This window comes from Capsicum annuum, chromosome 6 (genome assembly GCF_002878395.1).
Source record: "Capsicum annuum cultivar UCD-10X-F1 chromosome 6, UCD10Xv1.1, whole genome shotgun sequence".
Lineage (NCBI taxonomy): Eukaryota > Viridiplantae > Streptophyta > Magnoliopsida > Solanales > Solanaceae > Capsicum > Capsicum annuum.
In genome coordinates, this window is record NC_061116.1 from 80,318,941 (window position 1) to 80,342,325 (window position 23,385).

General features: G+C 37.7%; 1 protein-coding gene across 3 annotated transcripts in view; it reads left to right on the forward strand.

The window, feature by feature from the left end:
• The window catches only part of LOC107873278 (anaphase-promoting complex subunit 1), a 123,931-nt gene that overhangs the window by 68,380 nt on the left and 32,166 nt on the right, over positions 1 to 23,385 (forward strand). For all 3 annotated transcript variants that reach the window (XM_016720054.2, XM_047414778.1, XM_016720057.2), the window contains 11 exons: positions 452 to 523; positions 9,276 to 9,369; positions 9,446 to 9,528; positions 9,644 to 9,700; positions 9,802 to 9,879; positions 9,971 to 10,092; positions 10,178 to 10,338; positions 20,477 to 20,553; positions 20,624 to 20,734; positions 20,810 to 20,911; positions 22,480 to 22,620. In XM_016720054.2, the coding sequence (XP_016575540.1) occupies positions 452 to 523; positions 9,276 to 9,369; positions 9,446 to 9,528; positions 9,644 to 9,700; positions 9,802 to 9,879; positions 9,971 to 10,092; positions 10,178 to 10,338; positions 20,477 to 20,553; positions 20,624 to 20,734; positions 20,810 to 20,911; positions 22,480 to 22,620 (1,098 nt within the window). The remainder of the gene's footprint in view (positions 1 to 451; positions 524 to 9,275; positions 9,370 to 9,445; positions 9,529 to 9,643; positions 9,701 to 9,801; positions 9,880 to 9,970; positions 10,093 to 10,177; positions 10,339 to 20,476; positions 20,554 to 20,623; positions 20,735 to 20,809; positions 20,912 to 22,479; positions 22,621 to 23,385) is intronic.

The following is a 23,385-nucleotide window of genomic DNA, read 5'->3' on the forward strand; positions in this document are numbered from 1 at the left end:
TGTCCTATGACTAATCTCCGGAAGGAAATCAATTACAGTAATTACAACAAATTAATTAGAACTTCTACGACAAGCAAACTAGTCAACACTGGGTTTGTTTGACAAAGTGCTGTACTGTTACTTCTCTCTTAATTTTATCATTTTGGTGTAGAATACTTTCCTATTTGACCCCTGGAATTTTTCTTGCTATAACTACATGCTTGCTAGCAAATCAGGGGCTGAAGATACGTTCAAATTAGCCATGATATTTACTCCGATATGTTTTTGTTCTTATTTCTTTTTGCCAACTATTTTTTCTTTAGAAGAGTTAAAGGTCTGTGTTTCCCTCCTCCATGTACTTGCTTTAGAGTGATGTTTACTTTACTGTTTCTTTTGGCAAATAACCTGCCTCTTTAATGAAGAATCTTTGTCTTGAAGAATGATTGTTCTTGCAATTGGATTGTTTTTTCAGTCAGCAGCTCTCCTTTCTGTCGGGATTCTATATGAGGGATCGGCACATCCCCAAACAATGCAAATTCTTCTGGTATTTTCTCTAAACCTTGGAGGATTATACTCTTCTGGAGGTTTCTTGGATCATATGTTGATCAAGTGTTTAATAATCACTATGTATTATTGGGTAGTTGGTTTCGATATGTCAGGATGAGTAAAATTGTTCGAATATGTGAAACTTGAGTTCTTATGTCTGGTGCATTATTTTACTTTTGTTGTTCTCAATCTTAGTTAGGAACGGAGGCTGCTGAAAGCTAATTGGAATATTGGGACAATTCATCTAAAATAAATTTGTTCCTCCAGGAGTTCGTGTAGGGACATAGCAGATTTATTTGTATCTACTTAGTAGTTCTGGCTGGACTGCGTACACTTAACCTTCCCAGAACACACTTTGTGGGAATACACTGGGTATGATGTTGTTACTTTGTAGTTCTGGCATTAAAGTGAAATTTGAAATTCAAGAGTTGGTTGGGGGGGGGGGGGTTAAATTGACAATTTTCTGTGAGTCGACTACTGGCTCCTCACAGTCGACTTGCCTGCAGATCAGTACACTTCACAAAACAGATTAGATTTGAAATAATTATGCAAGTAAATAATCGAACGTAAAGTAAAAGACAGAGATTTATCCTGGTTTAGAACACCAATGTGGTGCCTACTTCTAGTCCCCTTGGGTTTGATCGTTCAATGTCGGGCTCGAGTACAATGATGGAAAATAAGTTCCGAAGACTTATTTTGTTCTTCAATTCTTGTGACACAGCTTCAGTTTGTGTTACAAAGTTGGCTCGATCCTACTCTTTATACAACAATTGTAAACTAAAAGTTACAAAGCTTTGTGAGACTAAGATTGAGACACTTTGATATTCTTCTTGAAGTTGCGTAACTTTTGTCCATCTTTAGTCTTCTTCTTTTAGTCTTCGGCTGCTACTCTTCGTAAGGATACCCAAGAGATTTCTACTCAATCAAGGATTTGAATTGATTCCTTTATTGAGGAATGTCTGTATGATATGTCTATATCAGATATGTCCATATATGGCTTTTACTCACTTCCATATCAGATATATCCGTGATCTTTTCTTCCTTTTGTTCTTTGTAGTGATTGATGCTGTTCCAAGTTTGTTTGTGATCTTTTCTTTCTTTTACTTCGTTGTTATTGATTTGAGCGGCTGCACTTTCGGGATTGAGATTTTCCTTCTGATTGTTTTCGTTTTGATTGATTCGCTTGGATGCCGCGTATCTTGATTTGATGTCTTTCTATTTCTAGAGCCGGCTTCCTTATTTGCTTCATTCAGCAGTCCTCTAAAATACTACAAAGATCCAATCATTAGTTTGTCATTATTAAAACATGAACTTAGGAGGCTAACAGTCTCCCCTTTTTTTATAATAATAAACGATTGTAAACATCAGTTGACTTCCCTGTCTGTCAGCTTGCTCTCTCTGACTGGTACACATATCTTGAGTATTGGTCGACTATCATTTATCGTTAGTCGACTTGCTCCCCTTGACTGGTAGGTATTTCCTGTGTTCCTGTCTTTCTCTCTTTTTTGGCATAATAAAAAAAATGAAATAGTAAACAAGATGCAGATATACATGGTCTATTAACTAGGCAGAGCAAAATAGTGAAGCAAATACTGTGCAACAAATCATCTTACAACCCATTAACACAAGGGACAGGACCCTCTTTTGAATAAAACACAAAAAAAGAGTCATCATTATTCACCGCTTCTTGAGAAAGTAGGTCAGAGTATTATGCATGTTATGACAGAAGGTGTGATATGATTTTTCAATGTTTTTGAAGGAGGAATAGGAATTCTGGACGGAGATAGCTAGATCATCATTGGAGGAGTGAACTTGGGTCTGGAGGGAATCCATTCGCGTGAACATCCGAGTGAACAATTTTATACCTTCCTATTTGAACCCATCAAGAGCCGACCTTACCCGCCTATGTCTGCGTTTGTACTTTGCCCAAGGTCTAGAAGTTTAGAAGTTGACTCTTTCAACAGCGCAACGCTATCCTCTATCTCCTTGAACCAATCCTTAATCTCCTCCAGGTCCTTTAAAACAGGCATCATAGGGTTAGAGAAGATTTGCTTACCTTGGGAAGTTCCGACCTTGCCCGAGCAGAATCCTTCTTGCACCGTTCCTCTTTAACCAGGACATACCCCATACTTGCAAACGTCTTGGTATCATAAGTGGCAACAACCTTCACTGGGGTGTAAGCAGATAGATCAATGGAGTAATACTGAAGAATTCGATTAATGAGCAGGCCATACGGTAAACTGGCAGAGGTATGAGCATCAGATGCACTTTCAAGCATGTACTTATAGGTCCATGTTGCCCAATTGATTTTGATTTTCTTAACCAAACAGTACAGTACAAAAACGTCTCGATCGGTGATATTGCTTAGAGATCCTTTTCAGGGAATCATTGTAGTAGCAATTATGTGAGCCATAATGTGAAACTTGAAATAGAGGGATAGGGGGCCAATACTGGTCGAAGTAGAGTCAGTGTCTGACAGAAATTTCTCGGCTTCTTCAAAGCTGGCCTCAAAATCATCGGGCCAGTCACCATTCATAAAACAGAGAACTTAGTATCAAACGCATTCTCGGACAGAAAATCATTCACAATGATTCTCGTGTTAAGCACAAGAGTCTCGAGTTCACCACTATCAGGTGAGCGGCAAAGATTTGCATAAAACATGCGAACTGGATCCTCATAGACCAAAAGTCCACAGAGATGAAAGACAAGTGACAATTCTTGAAACTTAAAGAAGTGATTGATATTACAGAAGTAGTCTTTTAATTGACGGAGATTGATATTGCGATCGGGTACAATGGAGCGACCTTTAAAGGCAAAGAATTTGTCTGTGTGAGCGTGTCCAAAACTTATGCATGTCCTCTGGAGGGAGAGCAGAGGGCTTGGACGAGGTTTCTTGGCGGAGGGGCTGGACTGGGATTAGGATGACGTCTCTTGATGAGAGTTGAATGAGAGTCCGTTGGACTCTAATCAGATAACTCGGAGAGAAGAACAAGGCTGTAAGGGAGGGATTTGGGAAGAGCTTTGGTCATGGTCGCCATTGAATGGGTTTTGGTCATAGGAGAGAGTGGAAGGTGAATTTTAAAGGGGGCAGATATGGAGATAAAAGAACGGTTAGGAGAACTAGAGGAGGAGTGGGGGGAAGTATGCGACTGTTGGAAAAGATAAATGAGGGGAAGCTAAAAAAGTGTAAGGGAAAGGGTGACAGATGGAAGTAGCTAATGTTGGGCTTCTTTTCTCTCCAGAGTTCACAAGGCGTTTTCCTTAGAATAGGTCTGATCAAGCATCTGTTGATGATGTGATATGCTGTGCTCACTGCTTCTACCCAAAAGTGATCTGGGAGATTATGTTCTAACAGCATGGTCCTGGCAGTTTCCTGGAGGGACCGATTCTTTCGCTCCACTACACCATTTTGCTGAGGAGGCCGAAGTGAAGAGAAGTTCTGAGAGTATTCGTTCTGAGCATTGTACTCCTCAAACGCCTTGTTTTTAAATTCTCTTCCGTGATCACTATGAACGTAAGTAATGAGGTGTCCAGTTTCTCTCTGTACCTTTCTATAAAATATCTCAAAGTTTGTGAGAAAGAAACATTACCCAAGTAAAACGTGAGTAATCATCAAGTATAACGAAAACATCTCTTTCTACCAATGCTTGTGGTCTTGGTGGGACCAAACAGATCCATGTGGATTTTTTGAAGAGGTTTGGTGGTAGAGACAATATATTTGACCTTGAATGATGTCCGGGGCTGTTTACCCAATTGGCAGGCATCACAGATGGAATCCTTTTCAAACTTGAGTTTTGGTAGACCCTTCACCAATTCCAGTTTGGACAACTTCTCAATGATATGCATACTAGCATGCCCAAGCTTTCTGCGCCACAACCAAGTATTATTGGTTTGCACAGTGAGGCAAGTTAAGGTAGCAAAGTCAGTACTATTAAAGACAAATATTATCAACGCGTTTACTGATGAGAGAGATGTTTCTTTTGTCGTGATTGATGGGCAGTTTTCAGCTTTGAAGAAGACTCCGAATCCGGCGTCACCCAACTGACTGATGCTAAGCAGATTGTGTTTAAGGCCGTCTACGAGATATACTTCGGTGAATTCACATGATGAGCTGAGTTTTACTGAGCTGACTTCAATGATGTTGCCTCTAGCATTTTCACGAATCTGACTGATCCCCCATCTATTTTCTTTAGAGTAGAATAACTCGTTTTCTTTTCGGTCATGTGTCTGGAACATCCGCTGTCATTGACCCACATTTCTTTCTTATAGCTCTTGTAGACCTGTTCCTGCAAAACAAGAAGATTAATTTTGTTTAGGAACCCAAATGGTCTTGGATCCTTGCGGGTTAGACGTGCTTCCTTTGGGTTTCCAAACCCATACACTTTTGGTTTATGGCTGTAGCTATAGGATTTGTGCCCTCTTTGTCCATAGATAAAACAGACAGGACCTCGAGAGGAGAAGGAGGTCTTGGCTGATTTAAACGATTCTGATGAGGAACTTGAATTGTTTTTAAAGGAGTTTGATCTCACGAAACTGTGACTTGGTGATCTCTTAAAACTATTTAATTTTATTTTTACATCATCAAGTTCTTTAAGAAGTAAGTCAACTTCAATTTGACATGCTTTGATTTCTATTTGATAACTTCTTTGCTCCTCTTCGAGTTTTCGTCTAAATCGAGATTCACAACTCTTCTTCTTTCGAGCGAGTTTGTTATATTTATCTATAACTTTTTGAAGCTCGTTAGTTATCATATTCAAATTAGATTTAAGAATACTACAATTATGACAACTGTGTAGTCTTACCTCACTGGATTTACCTATTGCCATGAAGCACATATTGGCGGCTTCTATTTTTTCTTCGGTTTCATCTTCATCACTCCAGGCTCCAAAATTTTGATTCTTCCTAGATGTTCTTCTTCTAAATTCTGGACAGTTTTATTTGAAGTGGCCAGGCCTTCCACAGTGATAACAACGATCACCGTTTCCAGTAGTCATTATTTTTGGCTCCTTGGGATCTCTGTCTCATGATCTACCTTACTTCTCAATTAATGAGGGCTATTCCTTCACTATTGACATCTTCCAAAATGTCCTCTTCTTATGTTGGAGCAGCGTTAAAGGCTACTGGTTTCTTCTTTTCCTCCTTATGGTACCTGTTGATATAATTTCGTTCATATGTAATGAGGTTACCTCGTAGTTCGCCATATACATGGCTAGAAGTAGATAAACAGGAATTAATTCTAACTCCCACATGATGAATAAAAGTAAAAGGTCCCGAGACGAAAAGGATCCAATTTGTCCACTGTACATTGCTAACATGAGAAAATGGAATAATCGAGAATCTCGAGTAACTGGCCAAGCCGCCAAAGTCGCTAAGGTGCCATGTTGTGAAGATCCTACTTCAGACCAGCTTCTGGACTTGCAGGCTATGTGGATAGATCATCTCTAGTGATTTCAGTTCGTATACGATCTTGCTGAATCTAGCAAATATTGTTTCAATGTTCTCATTCTCTTCCATTTTGAATAGCTCGTATTCATTGACCAGGGCAGCAATCTTTGACTTCTTGACTTTGGTAGTTCCTTCATAGGTTACCTCCAATTTGTCCCACATTTCTTTTGTAGTTTCGCAAGTTGATATCTTGTCGTATTCTTCTCCACGATGATACGGGTCAAAGAGGCATCTTAGCACTAGAGGACATGATTGGAAGCCAATACGTAAAGACTCGAGCTTGTGGGGCTGCCCAACCAAGAGAACACGCTTTGAAGTGTGAAAGAGGCCTTCTAACACTCCAAAGCCATCCAAATAGCACACTCCAAGGCCGCCCCTTGTGATGGGCTCATTAAGGGCCTTTTGGTCTTTTTGTGTAATAAGTTTAACCTAGACTATAAATAGAACCGTTTAGGTCATTTGTCCATAACTTTGATGATATATTTTGAGTGCTCTTGAGAGAGTCTTTCAAGTGTGGGTTTCACTTGTGACAAGTGTGGACATCACTTCTGTGGGTAACTAGCTTAGAAACAGTGGTTGCTTGGGGATTTCGGTTCCCTTGAGGTCTTCGTAAGAGTGTAGGTGTTGTTATTACATTTATTAAGGGTATTGGTGTTTGATACACACCTTAGTTCTTAGTCATTGTAATAATCTATGTCATACTATCTGTCTTTCTTTCTTGTAATCGTGTTCTTGTTTGTGTTCTTGTAATCTCAAATCTGTGGGTTGTTTGTATCTTGTTAATGTTCTTCACATATTGTTGCTGTTTTGGTGTTAGTACACCTTGTTATCTTGTATTCTTGTTATCTTGTATTCTTGTGTTGTTGGAGTTGGCCGAGACTTGGTCTCTTTGGTCCTCGGATTTCATTTGAATTTGTGGACTGTTTTGGTGCATCCCGTAGCTTGATTCATATCAACTAATTGCACGAAGAAGTAAACTTATAGCACGTGCATTAGTTTGGATTACCTCTTGTTGTTCTTTGGTGACCTTGAAACTTTCAAGATCTTCTATGTCAATACTGCTAGATTCCCTGTCTTTGTCTTTTTGCTTCTCTTTGAGTCCTGGAATCTGCTTTGGACCCTTTTGGATGACAACCCAGGCTTGGAAGTCATGTGATTGGACAAAGATTGTGAATTTGTTCTTCCATTAAGAGTAGTGCTGTCCATTGAAGTACGGTGATCTTGTGGAGGAGTTACCATCTTGAAGAAGAGCATCGGGAATTTGATAATTTTCCATTTGATCTTTGCTCACTTGTGGTTAAGCAACACTGTTGGTGAGACCTGCTCTGATACCAATTAAAATTCAAGAGGGGGGCTGAATTGAGAATTTTCTGTGAGTCGACTACTGGCTCCTCACAGTCGACTCGCCTGCTGATCAGTACACTTCACAATACAGAGTAGATTTGAAATAATTAAGCAAGTAAATAATCAAATGTAAAGTACATACGCAGAGATTTATCCTGGTTTGGAACACCAATGTGATGCCTACTTCCAGTCCTCTTGAGTTTCAATTTTTCCTTAGATCGTTCAATGTCGGGCTCGAGTACAATGCTGGAAAATAAATTCCGAAGACTTATTTTGTTCTTCAGATCTTGTGACACAACTTCTGTTTGTGTTACAATGTTGACTCGATCCTACTCTTTATACAACAATTGTAAAGTTACAAAGCTTTGTTAGACTAAGATTGAGATACTTTGATATTTTTCTTGAAGTTGCATAACTCTTGTCCATCTTTAGTCTTCTTCTTTTATAGTCTTCGACTGCTACTCTTCGTAAGGAAACTCAAGAGATTTCTTCTCAATCAAGGATTTGAATTGATTCCTTGATTGATGAATGTAGCCGTATGATATGTCCATATACGGCTTTTACTCACGTCCATGTCATATATGTCTGTGATCTTTTCTTTCTTTTGTTCTTTGTAATGATTGATGCTTTTCCAAGTTTGTTTGTGATCTTTTCTTCCTTTTACATTTTGATTGATTTGATCTGCTGCATTTCCGGGATCGAGATTTTCCTTCTGATTGTTTTCGTTTTGATTGATTCTCTTGGATGTTGCGGATCTTGATTTGATGTCCTTCTATTTCTGGAGCCGGCTTCCTTATTTGCTTCATTCAGCAGTCCTCCAAAATCCTGCATAGATCCACTCATTAGTTTGTCATTATTAAAACGTGAACTTAGGTGGCTAACAAAATTTGGTGGAGTGTATAAGAATATTATTGAGTAGGATGTGTTAGTAATGCTGGGATTAGTTATATTGAGATTATTTATTATCTACTCTTTGGTTTGGTGCATTAAGGGTAGTTCTGTCTTAAACCATACTTATGCATGTATCGATAACCCTTGTATAACTAATACTATGATTTGCTATGCATTAGTTATACACCTTATAATACTGAATAGGGTGTATAACTAATACGTGTATTAGTTATACATAGGCTGAAAGTTCTACCAAACAAAGGATTAAATAATACCATCACTAATACATGCATTATTTTCTGTAATACATCCTGCCAAACGATCCCTAAATGATTATAGATAGTCTATACTAGTGCTAGCAAAATGGATAAAATATTAGAGTATCCGTCCGACCTGACCAGATAAAAAGAGGTTGGATAATTGATTTTTAAAGAGCAGATCAAATATGGATCAATTTAGATAACCTGCTTTATAAAATGGATTAGCTGATCAAATACGGTTTACGAGGACTAAACATGGGAAGAAGACTGAGATACCGTGCATTCTAAGAATGTTTAATAGTGTCTAAGCATATAATTTTATTTTAAAAAGAAAATATCAGCATTGTAATGTCTGAGATCAATCCAAAGTTCACGAGTTAACCTTTAATAAGTCGATTTTGTTTCAGTGGACAGAGAACAATTTTAAATCCTAGAATTGCTTTAGGAAAAGTTATCCGTGTTATTGCGCTCAAATATTTTTATATTCAGCATTTGTTTAAAATGTGTTGCAATCAAAATTTTGATCTTGTAAAATCATGGACAGAAGTATCCAGTTATCCGTTTATTCAACCCAAATTTGACCACTACCTAGTATGGGCAGGTCAGATACTTTCTACTTTTTGTCTAACCCATTTTCAACCTGCCCATATCCGATCTGCCCCGTCCATTTGCTAGCACTTGTCCATACTCCATGCTGATCTTGCTATCATGGAACCGATGGTTTCGTGTTAGACCAAAATTGTAAAATAGTGTTAATCCAAGTTTTATGCATGCTTTTCATGAATTCAACCACTGATAACCAGTTTGCAGGGTGAAATTGGTCGTAGGAGTGGAGGAGATAATGTGCTTGAAAGGGAGGGATATGCAGTTGCAGCTGGGTTTTCACTGGGATTGGTTTCTTTGGGTATGATTGATTGTTCACATGCATTATTATGGCTAATATCTGTTTCTAAGTATTTTTTTTTTTAATAAAACTGAAGGTCGTGGAGAAGATGCTCCTGGCTCCGTGGACGCTTTGGTTGATCGGTTATTCCAGTACATCGGCAGCAAGGAACCTCAAAATGTATATGCTTGCAGAATTTGTCTCCTGTTTTATGCATTGAGATTCCAAAATTGTGATTTACCACTAAAGTAATGTTCTCATTTTCTTTGAATAAATTCTCCAAATTGATCTTCAGGAGAGGTTCCATTTTTTTGTTCCATCTATTGATGAACTTAATCAGAGTGCAGGACAGGTCAGGTCGTCTTATTGCTTCACAGATATTATATTACTGCTCTTCTTATCTGACTTACAGATAGGTACCAATCATCCGAAACTGTATCATTTCTCTTGCAGATAATGGACGGCACTGCAATCAATGTTGATGTTACTGCACCTGGAGCTACCATTGCCATTGCTCTTATGTTTTTGAAGGTAATTTTAGACATAAGATTACTTCTTCCTTAGAGATAACCTCCTAGACAACTTTCTTCTCATCATTAATTTTGCTCTCCATCTATTGCAGACAGAATCAAAGTTGGTTCATTCTAGGTTATCTGTCCCGCAGACACATTTTGATTTACACTATGTTCGACCTGATTTTATAATGCTCCGTGTCATTGCTCGGAATTTGATAATGTGGAGCAGGTAAAACATACTCCCAACATTTTCCAATCAGCAATGACATTTATAAGTTGCTTCTCAGGTTTAACTATGGTTTAATTTCCTCTAGAGTTCATGCATCTGAAGAATGGATTCAATCTCAAATTCCGGAGGTTATTCAAAATGGTGTTAAAGGCCTTGGTGATACCATGAGTGACCCAGATGAGATAAATGTTGATGCATTTGTTCAAGCATATGTTCACATAGTAGTCGGTGCCTGCATTTCTCTTGGTAAGCCTAAGTTCTAGACGACAGCTATTACCTCGTCTGTTGAACTCCAGCTTCTAGTTAAGTTGCTATGTGGTACTTTCATCCATTTTAAGCCAGACATGAAATTCTTGATATCCAACAGTTTTACAAACTAATATACATAACAATGCTTTAAATGGTTTTGAATTGTGAATTTTAATGCATTACCAACAATGGAATCAGTAGTATTTAAGAACTTGAATGCAGTACCAACGATGGATTTAATACTTTCTTCAACTATTGCAATCATAATATGCCAGTCAAAAATAGCTCTTCACCACCTATCTTATTAAAATGTGTCGAGTAATATGAGTGGAGAGTTCATATAAAATCACTGCTAAGGAAGGTTGCATTGAGTTTGGTGTGGGAGGGTGTTAGACCTGCTGTTACTGAGGTCTATAATCGCAGGAAGAAGGGTGAAAATAAGGCATAAATGTAACTGTTTTATTTTATTACTAGGTAATGGACCCGCGCTTTATGCAGCCACAGATAACCTCACTAAGCTTATAATCGATCCTTCAAAATTTTCAAATATTAAAGTGTTCACCAATGCGATGGGGGTTATGGCTGAACCCCGACCTATCAGTTATCGAAAAATTGTACACGGAAGAGGGCATACATTTTGGACTCCATTATGACTGTTATAATGATAGGGATTCATTGGAAATAGATTCTGCATAAAAAAGATCTACATACACTGGTACAATTTGACTATAAAAGAAGACTGCACAAAAGATCTTAGATTCATGAATTCACATCATTTAGCAAAAAATAGTTCTTCCTTGGCGTAATAGTTTGGGATACCCTGTTGTTTGATCAAGTTAATGATAACCTATAAACATACAGGAAGGGAGTTCTCATGAGAGATAATTTGAGACCTTCTACATTCTCCCAAATTAGTTAAGAAGTCAGCAGCCATATGGTAAATGTGAGATAAAGAAAATTTGCAACTCCTAAAGAGGTGAATGTAAATGTGAGAAATAATGGAGAAAAATGTTATTGAATTGTGTATCTACATAATTACATTGAGAGCCTATTTATAGACACTACATTATGATCCTTTTTCATGTAGGATTTTATATACCATTTCCATTCCTACTCATATTCTAATGCTCCCTCTCAAGATGGTGCATACAAGTAATATGTACCTAGCTTGTTACAGATGTAATTAAAATCAAACGAACTACTCGGTAATCGAACTGTCAGTCCCAGCAAGTCATAAATGATTGCGGACAGCTATAGGAAAGCTCTAAATGCAGAAAAAGCACGAAGATGCAATATATGACTTGGAGGGTCATCATAGTATTTTATTATTTAAAGTTAAATGGAATTAATTGTTAAAAACTTATAAAAAATCATAAATACTATTCCTCCTCGTTTATAATTGCACCACGTCACCGGGCTGAAGTCTGTTTTATATATATATATATATATACACATGTATATATATATATATATGTATATATATATACACATGTATATATATATATATATATATGTATATATATATACATGTGTATATATATACATGTACATATATATATACATGTGTATATATATATATATATTCCCCTACTTTTGTTATAATTCCTAGAACGACCTATTTTGTTGAAGATATTTGCTATATAAATTTAGCTCGTTAAAGGAAGGTTGAAACCTTAGAGTTCAGTGGGAGAGAACTCTGATCTCTTGATGCTGGTTGTAATTTTGCGTAAGCTTTTGTTCCTCAAATATCTCCTTAAACAGGAGTCTTTATTGCAACAAATAGGAAGCCTAGGCCTTATGAAACTAGGAAACACAAAACCATATTCTAGACTAATAATGACAACTTACATAAATCCTATTTTATAATAATAAATAAAGCTACTAATAATAAAACTAATCTCTTAATTTAATTGTCCTTCCTGCGGGCATATGCCTTGCCCACAAACGCATCCACCACCCCTCGTGTTGAAAGAGTTTGTCCTCAAGCTCTCAAGCTCGAACGATGGATAAACATGTCGAAAAGAGTCTACATTCTCCCACGTTGCTTCATCTCTGGCATACCTGACCATTGTATAAGAATCTCCTGTGTACCACTATTGACGCGAGCTCTAATGACTGCATGAGGGAGAGGAACTACTCGGCAATCCTCATGTGGTGATAGGTTTGTAATAGATGGCACCTTTGAACGCCTTTAAGGGAAACATGAAAAACGTTATGGATTCAACTATCACTTGGCAAATCTAGCTCATATGCAACCTGTCCAATTCGACGTAAGGTCGAAAATGGACCATAAAATTTAAGGGACAACTTATTGTAAATACTCAATCGAGTGGAGCACCGTCTATAGGGATGTAAACAAAGCCACAAAAGTGTCCTTGGAGCAAATTCTACATCACGATGACCTTTATCATAATATTCCTTTATTCGTTGTTGGGCTTCCTGTAACCGATTCCAGATATCACCCAAAACGTTATCACAATCCAACAATTCACTCTCAACAACTTCTACCCAACTTGTCCCTGGTACATATGAAAGCAAACGAGGTGGGTCACGACAATAAACAATCTGGATTGTTGTTTGCAATGCTGAAAGAAAAGATGTGTTGCAACAAATTTTGCCCATGGACAGTACGGTTAGCGACCTTTGTCCGACCATTTGTTTGTGGGTGGTAAGCAGAGGAAAATTGTAATTTAGCACCATTCAAGCAAAAAAGTTCCAAAAAGTGCTAGTAAAAACCATATCTCTATCACATGTAATAGTTTTCGGTATCCTATGTAAGCAAACAATTTGCTCAAAAAATACTTGAACCACCTGTGCAGTCGTGTACGGATGAGCCAATGGCATGAAATGAGCATATTTCGAGAACTGATCCACTACTACAAACAAGACCGACTTTCCCCAAAACTTGAGTAAGCCATCAGTAAAATCCATTAAGATTTCTGCCCTAATAGCTGTAGAGGTTGTTTTAATCCTGCAAGACTTAAATGCTCTGATTTATTGCGTTGACACACCGAGCAGGTAGCGGCATGTGGCAATGTCATTTTTCATACCTTTCCAGTAAAAATCCCCATGAATTCAGTGCAAGGTTGTGTATCCCGGCATGCGCACTATCATGATAGGCGTATAGTACAGTAGGTAGCAAATGGGAATTCTGTAAAAAGTATATGCAATCTTTAAACAAAAGTAGCCTGCTTGTCCGAACTCAAGTCTCTTAGCTTGACCTTATCACACAAACCCAATAGTTCTGATGATCTCGTAAGCTCCTCACAAATGGTGTGTCTAGTAATGTGCTACGATGGTAGCTAATAACATTCAAAGAAGCGTCCTCAGGTGTAGTTCTCGATAAAGCGTCCACAACTTTATTAAGATAACCAACCTCGTACACTGCCCATGAGTTTGCTCAACCAGTGTTGTTGAGGGGGTGTAGTAAGCTGTTGTTCTAGCAAGTATTTCTGGCTGTAATGATCCTTTCAGATAAGAAAGGGGTGCCCCCATAAGTATGGCCACCAATGCTGGATTGCTTTAGCAAGGCCAATCCGCTCCCTTTCATATGCAACTAATTTTTGGCAATGAGCTGCCAACTGTTTGCTGAAAAATACTATGGGCTGACCGCCCTCTTGCAAAACAGCTCCTACACCTCTTCTAGTATTGAAGCAGCTCATTCTAAAATGAAATTCATATTAAAGTCGGGCAACCCTAGTATTGAAGCAGAGGATAGTGCTTGCCGAAGCTTTTGGAATGTAGCTAGGGTCAAGTCGTTCCACTAAAAGGAGTTTTTCTCGAGTGAACTAGTCAAAAGTGCTGTCAAATTTTCTGTAGTCACGAATAATTTGCGGTAGTAACCCACCAATCCCAAGAATCTACCAAGAGATATAATTGACTGTGGTTGAGGCCAAGTCTAAAATTGCTTGCACTTTGCTCTTATCTACCTCCACACCAATAATATGCCCCAAATAAGCTACTTGAGTTGTACTAAAGCAACATTTAGCTCATTTTAGATATAGTCGATGCGTACGCAATAACAGAAACACCTTTCTTGCGTGAACCAAATGTTCCTACTACTACTTTAAATTAAGATATCTTCTAAGAAAACCAACACAAATTGGCATAAGTACTCATGAAAGACCTTATTCATTAAAGCTTGAAAAGTGGATGGGGCATTAGTGAGCCCAAATGGCATGACAAGGAACTCGAAGTGCTGATGATGTGTTTGAAAGGCTGTCTTTTCCACTTCTGCCGGAGACATACGGACTTGATAGTATCCAGACTTCAAATGCAATTTAGTAAAGAACTTGGCCCTGTGTAACTCGTCCACTATTGGAACTAGGAACTTGTCTTTTATTGTTTTAGCATTCAATTCACGATAATCAATTCAAAGGCGCCAAGATCCATCTTACTTGGATACTAATAACACAGTTGAAGAAAAAGGGGATTTGCTTGGTCATATAAATCCTTGCTGCAACATCTGGTTACATTGCTTCTCAATCTCATCTTTTTGTCGCTGAGGGTATTGACAAGTTTGAACAACTACATGGGTTATCCCGGGCAGCAAACTGATGCGGTGGTCACATTTTCTCAATGGTGGTAAACTCATAGGTTCCTGGAACAAATCATCGAACTCGGTCAAAAGTATTTTAATCGTTGCTCGTCCGTAGTTGCCTTTCCTAACAGATGCAAAAACTTCTCACAAAACTGTTGTTGTCCTTGAAGCAAAATTGTTTACCTTCTAGCGAAAAACTCATAGTAAGTTCTGCAAAATCCCAAAGTATAGGACCCAAGGTCTGTAACCACTTAACTCCCAAAACAATATCAAATCCGTCCAAAGGAATAAAGTAAAAATCTACAATAAGCAATGGTCATCAATAAAAGTTGTTACCCTTGTGTGTAAACCCCTAAACTGGGAACCTTCTCTCCATTAGCAATGGAGATTCTAATGTTGTGCTAGGAGAAAATATTAAGGAGTAATTGACTAGCAACAGTAGAACTTATAAAGTTAGTTATGGGTACTTTTAGAATCAATAAGACTGTGCATGTGTTGTCCGTTAATAATTGCAATCAGCTGCATAGTCTGTGCTTATCTTTGACCTGTAATAGCAAGTTAAGAAATTTTCGGGTAGTCCTCCAGAACTTCTTGTATTATCTTATCAATTGAATCATCCAATTCCAAAGTTGTTTGCACTGGTGAGTGGTTGAATATTGTTCGTCACAATTATAGCATAATCACTTAGCTCTTTTCTCCGCCATTTCTGTCAGAGTTAATGGCGTGACAAAAGGGGTTTGGTTGCCTGTATGGTACTAGTTGAGAAAGATGAACCAACTAAACTAGTAGTAGACTTTGCTGAGTTTACCATTCTGCTTATGCTTGTTTCAGACCACCATGCCACCTTGCCATATTATTGACTTTCTGCAATTGTTGTTTCTGTTCAAAAGCCCAAGCTAAACTCATAGCTGTCGATAAGTCAGGTGGTTTGAGTAGTTGCATGTCTATTCTGATTGAATTATCCAATTCTACATAAATATTCCCATGTGCAAGTGTTTTGGAATAAGCTCATTAGCCCCACCAACTTTTCTTGAAACTGATGTTGATAAGCTTCAACTGTACTAGTTTGCCAAAGCGTGACCAATTCACCCACCAGGTTGCTACTTTCAGGAGGTCCAAATCACTAGAGACCATATTTTTGAAATTCTTACCTCATTGGGACCTTCGCTCGTTTAAACTGATAATACCATAACTGTGCTTCTCCCAACATGTGAAACCCAACCACTCCAACCTTTTCTGCTTCGATTGTGTTGATTTTCAAAAAATTGTTCTCAATGATGTGTCCAAATTAATGGGACATCGGTACCGCGATTAGAAGAAAAATCCATTCTTGCTTACCTTGGTACTGTTGAATGGGAATTACCACTTGTTGAATGATTCTGGTTGCCCATGGTTGGAATAGGCAGAGTAGTGCCTTTACTAGCAGAAGTTGTTGATTTATCGGCCGTCGGGGTGCTACTCAACTCAGTTCCACGAGTTGCTGGTTTTATGGATCCAATTTTCATGCTAAAAAATTGTTCTTAGATGACTTGAATAATTCTTTCGTCGAGGCGTTGTTTATAGCTGCAAGTTTCGAGTCCATTAGAGTTTCTGTAATCTCATGTTCTTCCTGGAATCTGGAATTGACCTCATTGTCCATTGTGTAAGGCTCTGATACCAAATTGTTAGGATTTCTTGCAAAGGATCGAGTCACAGGAGTATTACCAGGAAAATCTGAATCAATTGCCTTTGACTTCTCCTTGTTTTTGTTAGAATTTCTAAAGCGACCTATTTTGTATAAAGATATTTGATATGTAAATTCAGCTTGTTAAAGAAGGCTGAAACCTTAGAGTGCAGTGGGAGAGAACTTCGATCTCTTGATTCTGGTTGAATTTCTGCGTAAGTGTTTTTTCTCTCCTTAAATAGGAGTTTTTATTACGGCAAATAGAAAGCCTAATCCTTATGAAACTAAAAAAAAGGGCAGCTCGGTACACTAAAGCTACAGTTATGCAAAACACAAAATCTTTATGAAACTAAGAAATTGAAGAAGATTGTGCACAAATCGAAGAAATTAAAGAAGATTTTTGACATGTAAGCCAAATGTACACAAAGTACCAAAAGTATCCATTTAAACAAGTGGTCATGAGAGTTCACATGTTATGCCATTTTAAGTGAGTGGTGGTAAGGGTTCCAATGAGTCATGTCCTTAAACGTAAAATGGAGATATTAAAATTAAATAGTTTCCAAAAAGAGAGAGGTGTCATTCTTGTTTGACAAATTAAAAAAGAAAGGATGTCACATAAAATGGGGCAGAGGGCATGCAATATATGATGTGTGGTTTAGCGCATGTCACCGGTTCGAACTGTGTTGCAGATTTTTGATATTTTAAGAGTAGAAGGGTAGAGAAGTGGGTCCATTATCCATCGAGTTGTGTGCCACTCGCTGTTGAGGATTTCTCAATTATTAAAAAAAAAAATTGGGATGGAGGGAGTAGTATTTTAACTCGTTCCTGCCACATGTCTTTTTGAATGACTTTCTAAATTTTCAAACTTTTATTTTTAAGATTATATATCTAATTCCATATAATCTGTTTAAACAATTTATCTCTTAAACTCTATGAACTAAAACAGGTGGAGATATGAATATTCTTGAAAGTAGGAGGATATAACTTTTAGCCTCTGGTCGAAATGCATGGTAAGACTGCGTATAATACACCCTTATGGTGGGACCCTTCCTTGGACTCTACACATAGCAGGAGCTTTAGTGCACTGTGTTGTCCTTATAAGAAAATATAGCTTTTATAGTATCATGGATATTTTAGAAGTTGGTGGATTTGGTCAAAAGCTCTTTGCATTATGATAGTGTTTCAATACACACCAACTATAGGAGCTTGAGAGGGATGGATAACTGATACAAACCAAAATATGAAAGCGTAAAACACACGAAAACGAGAGAAAATCAATGGAAAACAAGATAAACACGTAAAAGATAAAAGGGATAGAAAGATGATAAGAAAAAGGACAACCTAAAGATGTATCAAATCCAACGACCTTTCTTAATATTACCACGAGCACCTAACTCCTACGTAGACCTCAAGGGAATCGATTCCCAAGCAACCCACGTTTCCAAACAAAAGATCAACACAAGCTAATCCAAGCTTGCCTCACACCCTCAATAGAGTTTACATTTATAATTCATCAAAAGCTTCTAAATGAAATGTGTAAGGCATCTATTTATAGTATTTGCCTTTGCATAAATAGCCTATTACAAAAATAGCCTAAATGGCTATTTTGGAAATAACCCAGAAGGGTTCTCTTTATTTCTTGTGTCATGGCTTTCCTCGGCTCCAAGCGATCTTCCAAACATGACATTGTTTCATTAGGAGCTCGAAGACGGGCCTCCAAGCACATTCTTGGATCCTTAGGGCGACCATGTCTTGGACCTCTTTATGTTGGCCTCGAGTTGTATGATAAAAAACGTTGACCCCCATTTGACTTGTATCAATAACTATGGAAATTGAAAGTAGAAGAGAATGTGTTAAACTGTGTTCCTGAAATAATTGGTACTATGAAACTAGACAATCTCGCTATGTTCATTTAGTGAACTGCATGGGGCTGGGGCTATTGAACAGTTTGAAAAAGCTGGTCCTTTCTTATGGAAAGTAGAAACAGAAGCAAGCAATTTTTAGTAAATGTATATTCTGATGTAGAATGTTTTACCAGAGATTAATAATCTATCCTTGTGTAGTTAGCCAAGTTTAATAGACTCCCCATTCATTAAATAGTGAGGATCACTAAGATTTTGTAAAAAATTGAGGAAGAAGAAAAGTCTTTTTTGTATTTCAGTATGTCTTTACAGTCCATGAGAGGGTAGCTGATTAAGAAAAGATAACCAATCACAATAGAAGAAAATATTATATTCCTATAATTATTCTAGGAAAAGGAAAACAAAGTCTGCTAAAATATTAAATCATGCTAATTAATTATCTCAATCAACAATTTCGCGATCCACTGCCAAATTTGTTCCAGCTCGGATTGAATTATTTGATATACTAATTTGATCTGAGTTCTCTTATTGAAAATACTCCTTGGAATTAGTTTTTTATTTTCAATTTTTAATGAACTTCATCAGATACTCTTTTCCTTTCACCTTTTTGTCTTCCATTTCTAGAAACACTATTTTGGAGAAATTGCGGAGCACTTACTTCTTGTCTCATCTAAAGCTTGAGTTGGCAGATAGAACAGAATTTTACTTAATTGCATTCTCAACATGCCCCCCGATGTGTGGGTCTAGTCTCATGAGCCAAGCACATGGAAAATTCTTTTATTATATGGGTGACAGCGAGACTCGATCCTTTGATCTCCGCCTACTCTAATACTATGCTGAAGTGTGGGATCATCTCATCTGAAAACTTAAGTTCTTAGAGAGCACATTTTTATTTACTTAATTATATTCTCAACGAAAACAACTTGCACTCGAAAAATTTTAGCCAAACGATTTGTAGTGATGCAAAAGCATGACAAGTAAATAGCACCTAACCAATTCTACATACCAAAATGTGCAATCAGATGTGGTACTTATATCAAAATGTTAGTGCCAATTTGGGGAGGGGAGTGGGGAGATTCTATATAGATCCAGAAACTAAATTCAGACGAGGGGAGTTGGGAGATTCAATATAGATCCAGGAACTAAATTCAGACGAGGGGTTTGGGGAGATTCTATATAGATCCAGGAACTAAATTCAGACGATGAAAGTGAACAAGGAACAATGAAATCAGTTGCAGGCAATGATCAGTAAACTAGCAAGAGGTTTGTTAGAGTCCCACATTTGTGTAGAATGTGGTTGTTCGCCTCCGTTTGTGGTTGTCGACAATCTTCACCTCAAGAACGAACTTTTGGGGTTGAGCTAGGTTCAAGGTTCATTTCTTCATATTATATTAGAGACAAACCCATCCTAATTTTTGGTTTGCATAATGGTGGATCCCAATGTTATGTTGTCCATGCTTTAGATGTGCAGTGCTAGGTGTGAGAGTGGAGAGTGGGTATCCTCTAGTGCCTACATTGTATGGGATGGGGTTGTTTGCCTCCTTAAATGGTTTTAGTCAGTCTTCTCTTTATGAGCTAGCTTTTGGGGTCGAGTTAAGCCTAAGGTCCATTTCTTGACAAGGTTTACCTATGTCATTGTCTTCCTTTTGAGTTGCCCTTAGCATTATTCTCAGAATGGTTCATCAGTAATCTACAAGTCCTTTGACAGATAGAGACGAGAGTGAGATATTATGTATGAGGTTTATTGGCGCTAGATTTTCTTGAATATGCCAAATGCTGGGAGAACACTGACAATTGTTGTTTTGAGCTTAACACCATCACCTCATTTATCGTGGAAATGAATTTTCTGTTGGCTCTTTTGATGTCAGAAGATGCTTAATTCATGCCATCTGAAATGCATCAGATTCCAGGCATATTTTTATTGACTCATTTGTCTTTTAGAGAGCTTTTTATGTTTATTATACTAATGCTCCTATGCCTGAGGTGAGTGAATTGCATTTGATTCATCATCAGATCTGTTGGATATTGTATTTTTTGTTATTCTTAATATGCATGCTATAATTCTTGCAGGGTTAAGATATGCTGGTAGTAGAGATGGAAATTTACAAGAGCTTCTCTACAGATATGCTCTATACTTCCTTAATGAGGTTTGTTCTTCACCTCATTGTGCCAATTCATATTTATAATGCTGTAACACGTTTACCTCTAATCCTGCAGATAAAGCCTGGATCTGTCTCAAGTGGTGCATTTCCAAAAGGACTGTCTAGATATATTGATCGTGGCTCATTGGAGACATGTCTTCACCTAATTGTTCTCTCTCTATGTGTGGTTGGTACTTATCTGCGTAAGTGCAAACTGATTAAGTTTATGGCTAGGCTTTATTAAGAAATCCTACTTGTGCAGGTTATGGCTGGGTCTGGACACCTGCAAACATTCAAGTTGTTAAAATATTTGCGTGGTCGAAATTCAGCAGATGGGCACTTGAGCTTCGGTAATCAGATGGCTGTAAGTGTATTGTCTTTTACAGTAAGTTCTTGAATCACCTGTTTAGGGCACTGGTTGCTGACCAAGTACCACGGGAGATCAGAGAAATGTCTGTGATCCACCACCAAACTATTGTGGATTACTCATGAAATTTCCTTGAAAAGAAAAGGAACGATACCATAAATAGAGCTGTGAATATGGGCTTGGCTTGCTAGGTAGGACTAGTCCAGCCCGTGATTTGATAGGCCGGGTTAGGTCCAAGTAAGCCTGTTGGCCTAGGTTGGGCCAGCCCATGGGTCCAATCAAAAATAGTTAATTAAAAATTGATAAATAAAAATGAGATAGAGTACTAACCATCACAAGAAAAGAGTCAAACTCAAAGTTTGTATAACTCGTCATATATCCATATTGCAAAGTCTAAAGATCAAAGTAGTAAAAATGCATTTACAAATTATTTTATACTCCCTTCGTCCCAAATTACCTAATTTGATTTCTCATTTTACTTGTCTTTTTTCATTAATCAAGAAGAGAGTTTTTTTTTTTCCATGTTTTACCCTTTGCATTAATTACTTTTTCTTCAAATTAAAATGTAAACATAATTTAATAGGGGTACTATGATAAACTAGCCATGTTATTAATTATTTTTCTTAATCAATGTGCAACTCAATTTGGAATGGAGGGAGTATTTAATATCTAAGGCTACAATCAGATCTTTACTTGAAGCCATTATAAATCATCAAACTTGTAGTAAGACCTATTAAACATAAGAGACATCATAAGCATCTAAGATTGTATTGAACCAACAATCCAATATGAAAATTTCATATGTAGCGGACATTACTAACAATTGAAAATATTGGAGAATTGGTGCTTAATAAGTGTGATTGAGATAATTTAATTTTAATTTGAGTCTTGGATAGCATTATCATATAATATTATCTTGTAGATTTATATGTTAACTTTTTTAGATTATAATTTAAATTTAAATATTTTGAAAAATATTTTTTTATAAAGAAAGTGGACCGATGGCCTGGCGGGGGCCACACATATAGAGATGGATTGGGATGGTTGTATTAAGGCTTATCAAAATGATGGGTTAGCCCGGCCTGGCTCGTCAAGTTTCAAAGCCCACATGGGCTTAGCCCGTTTGAGTTGTGCTGGCCCATATTGTCAGCTCTAATCATAAGCCATTTTCTTTCAACAAGAATAAATTATTTTTTTTTATAACCATGATGTCCGGGGCAGCTTTCGCACACCTCAACTAAATCCACGGGATACCTGCCACCTCCCACCAGCAAGGTAACTTTGTCCACCAAGGCTAGGATAGGTGGGAAGAATCACCTCTGTTGGGATTTGAACTTGAGACTCCAGGTTCTCAAACCACTTCATTGACCACTAGGCCACACTCTTGGGTGCCAACAAGAGCAAAAAATTCTCGAACATGTTCGTTAAAGATTCACGAGCATCTGATAACATTGGTGAATCTGCCGTCTGTACTTGTTCATTCAAATTATTTGCATTAAGATGCAGAAGTTATTGTGGATTCAATGATCATCTTTCTCATGATTGTGTTTTGGAAACTGTTTCAGGTAAGCTTAGCTATTGGTTTCTTGTTTATTGGGGGTGGAATGCAGACTTTTTCGACTAGCAAAAGTTCTATTGCTGCTTTACTAATAACACTATATCCGCGATTGCCGACTGGACCTAATGACAATCGGTGCCACCTTCAGGTAAATGAATGCAGTAGTGAATACTTTAGTAGAGGAAAATATAACTCAGGTTTGTTGCAGAGTTTTTAATGGCGTTGGCGAGGCGCTTTTCGGAGCGCGTATTGAGGTGAGGTAAGGTGATGGGCAGTTGCCCTTGGGCGTACGTGTGGGGGGGGGGGGGGGGGGGGGCATTTGCATAGCGGTGGATGCTCGGGTTTAATACCAGGTGCACCTTGTGCCTCACTAGAGAGACGCACACCCGAAAGTTTTGAACAAATCAGTTCAGACTTCGCAAGAAGATTTGTTCCTTGCCCTAAACATGAATTAAGTATAAGGAAAACAAGTGAAATACCTGATGTTAATCCAAAAGAGTACTCTAAATTTTATGTTTTAGTTTTCTTTCATTTCATTCTCATAAAGCAAAGAGAGCGAGTGGGCAACAATGGTTTCAAACTGTGATGACCTTGTCTCCTTGGTTTTTAGAAGTTTAAGGATCTTCGTAGTTGCGTCTGGGTTTTGAACGATTGAATGTAAGTTTTGGGAAGAAGATGAGTTATTAAGGATTTCAAAGCCACTCTTTTCCTTTTACATTTTTCTGTAAGGACTTTTAGCGGGATTACTGCAAATATATTACTTAGACATTCAATGCCAAAGTTAAAACGCCGGACGGTGCTCATCTCAACATAACACATGCATCATCAATGTTTTTTTTTCAAAAGTCTTTTTCAATTTCGGTAAAGGGGAAGTTCTTCAGCGTCTTTCGGTAATTCCGTAAGCGGACTAGTA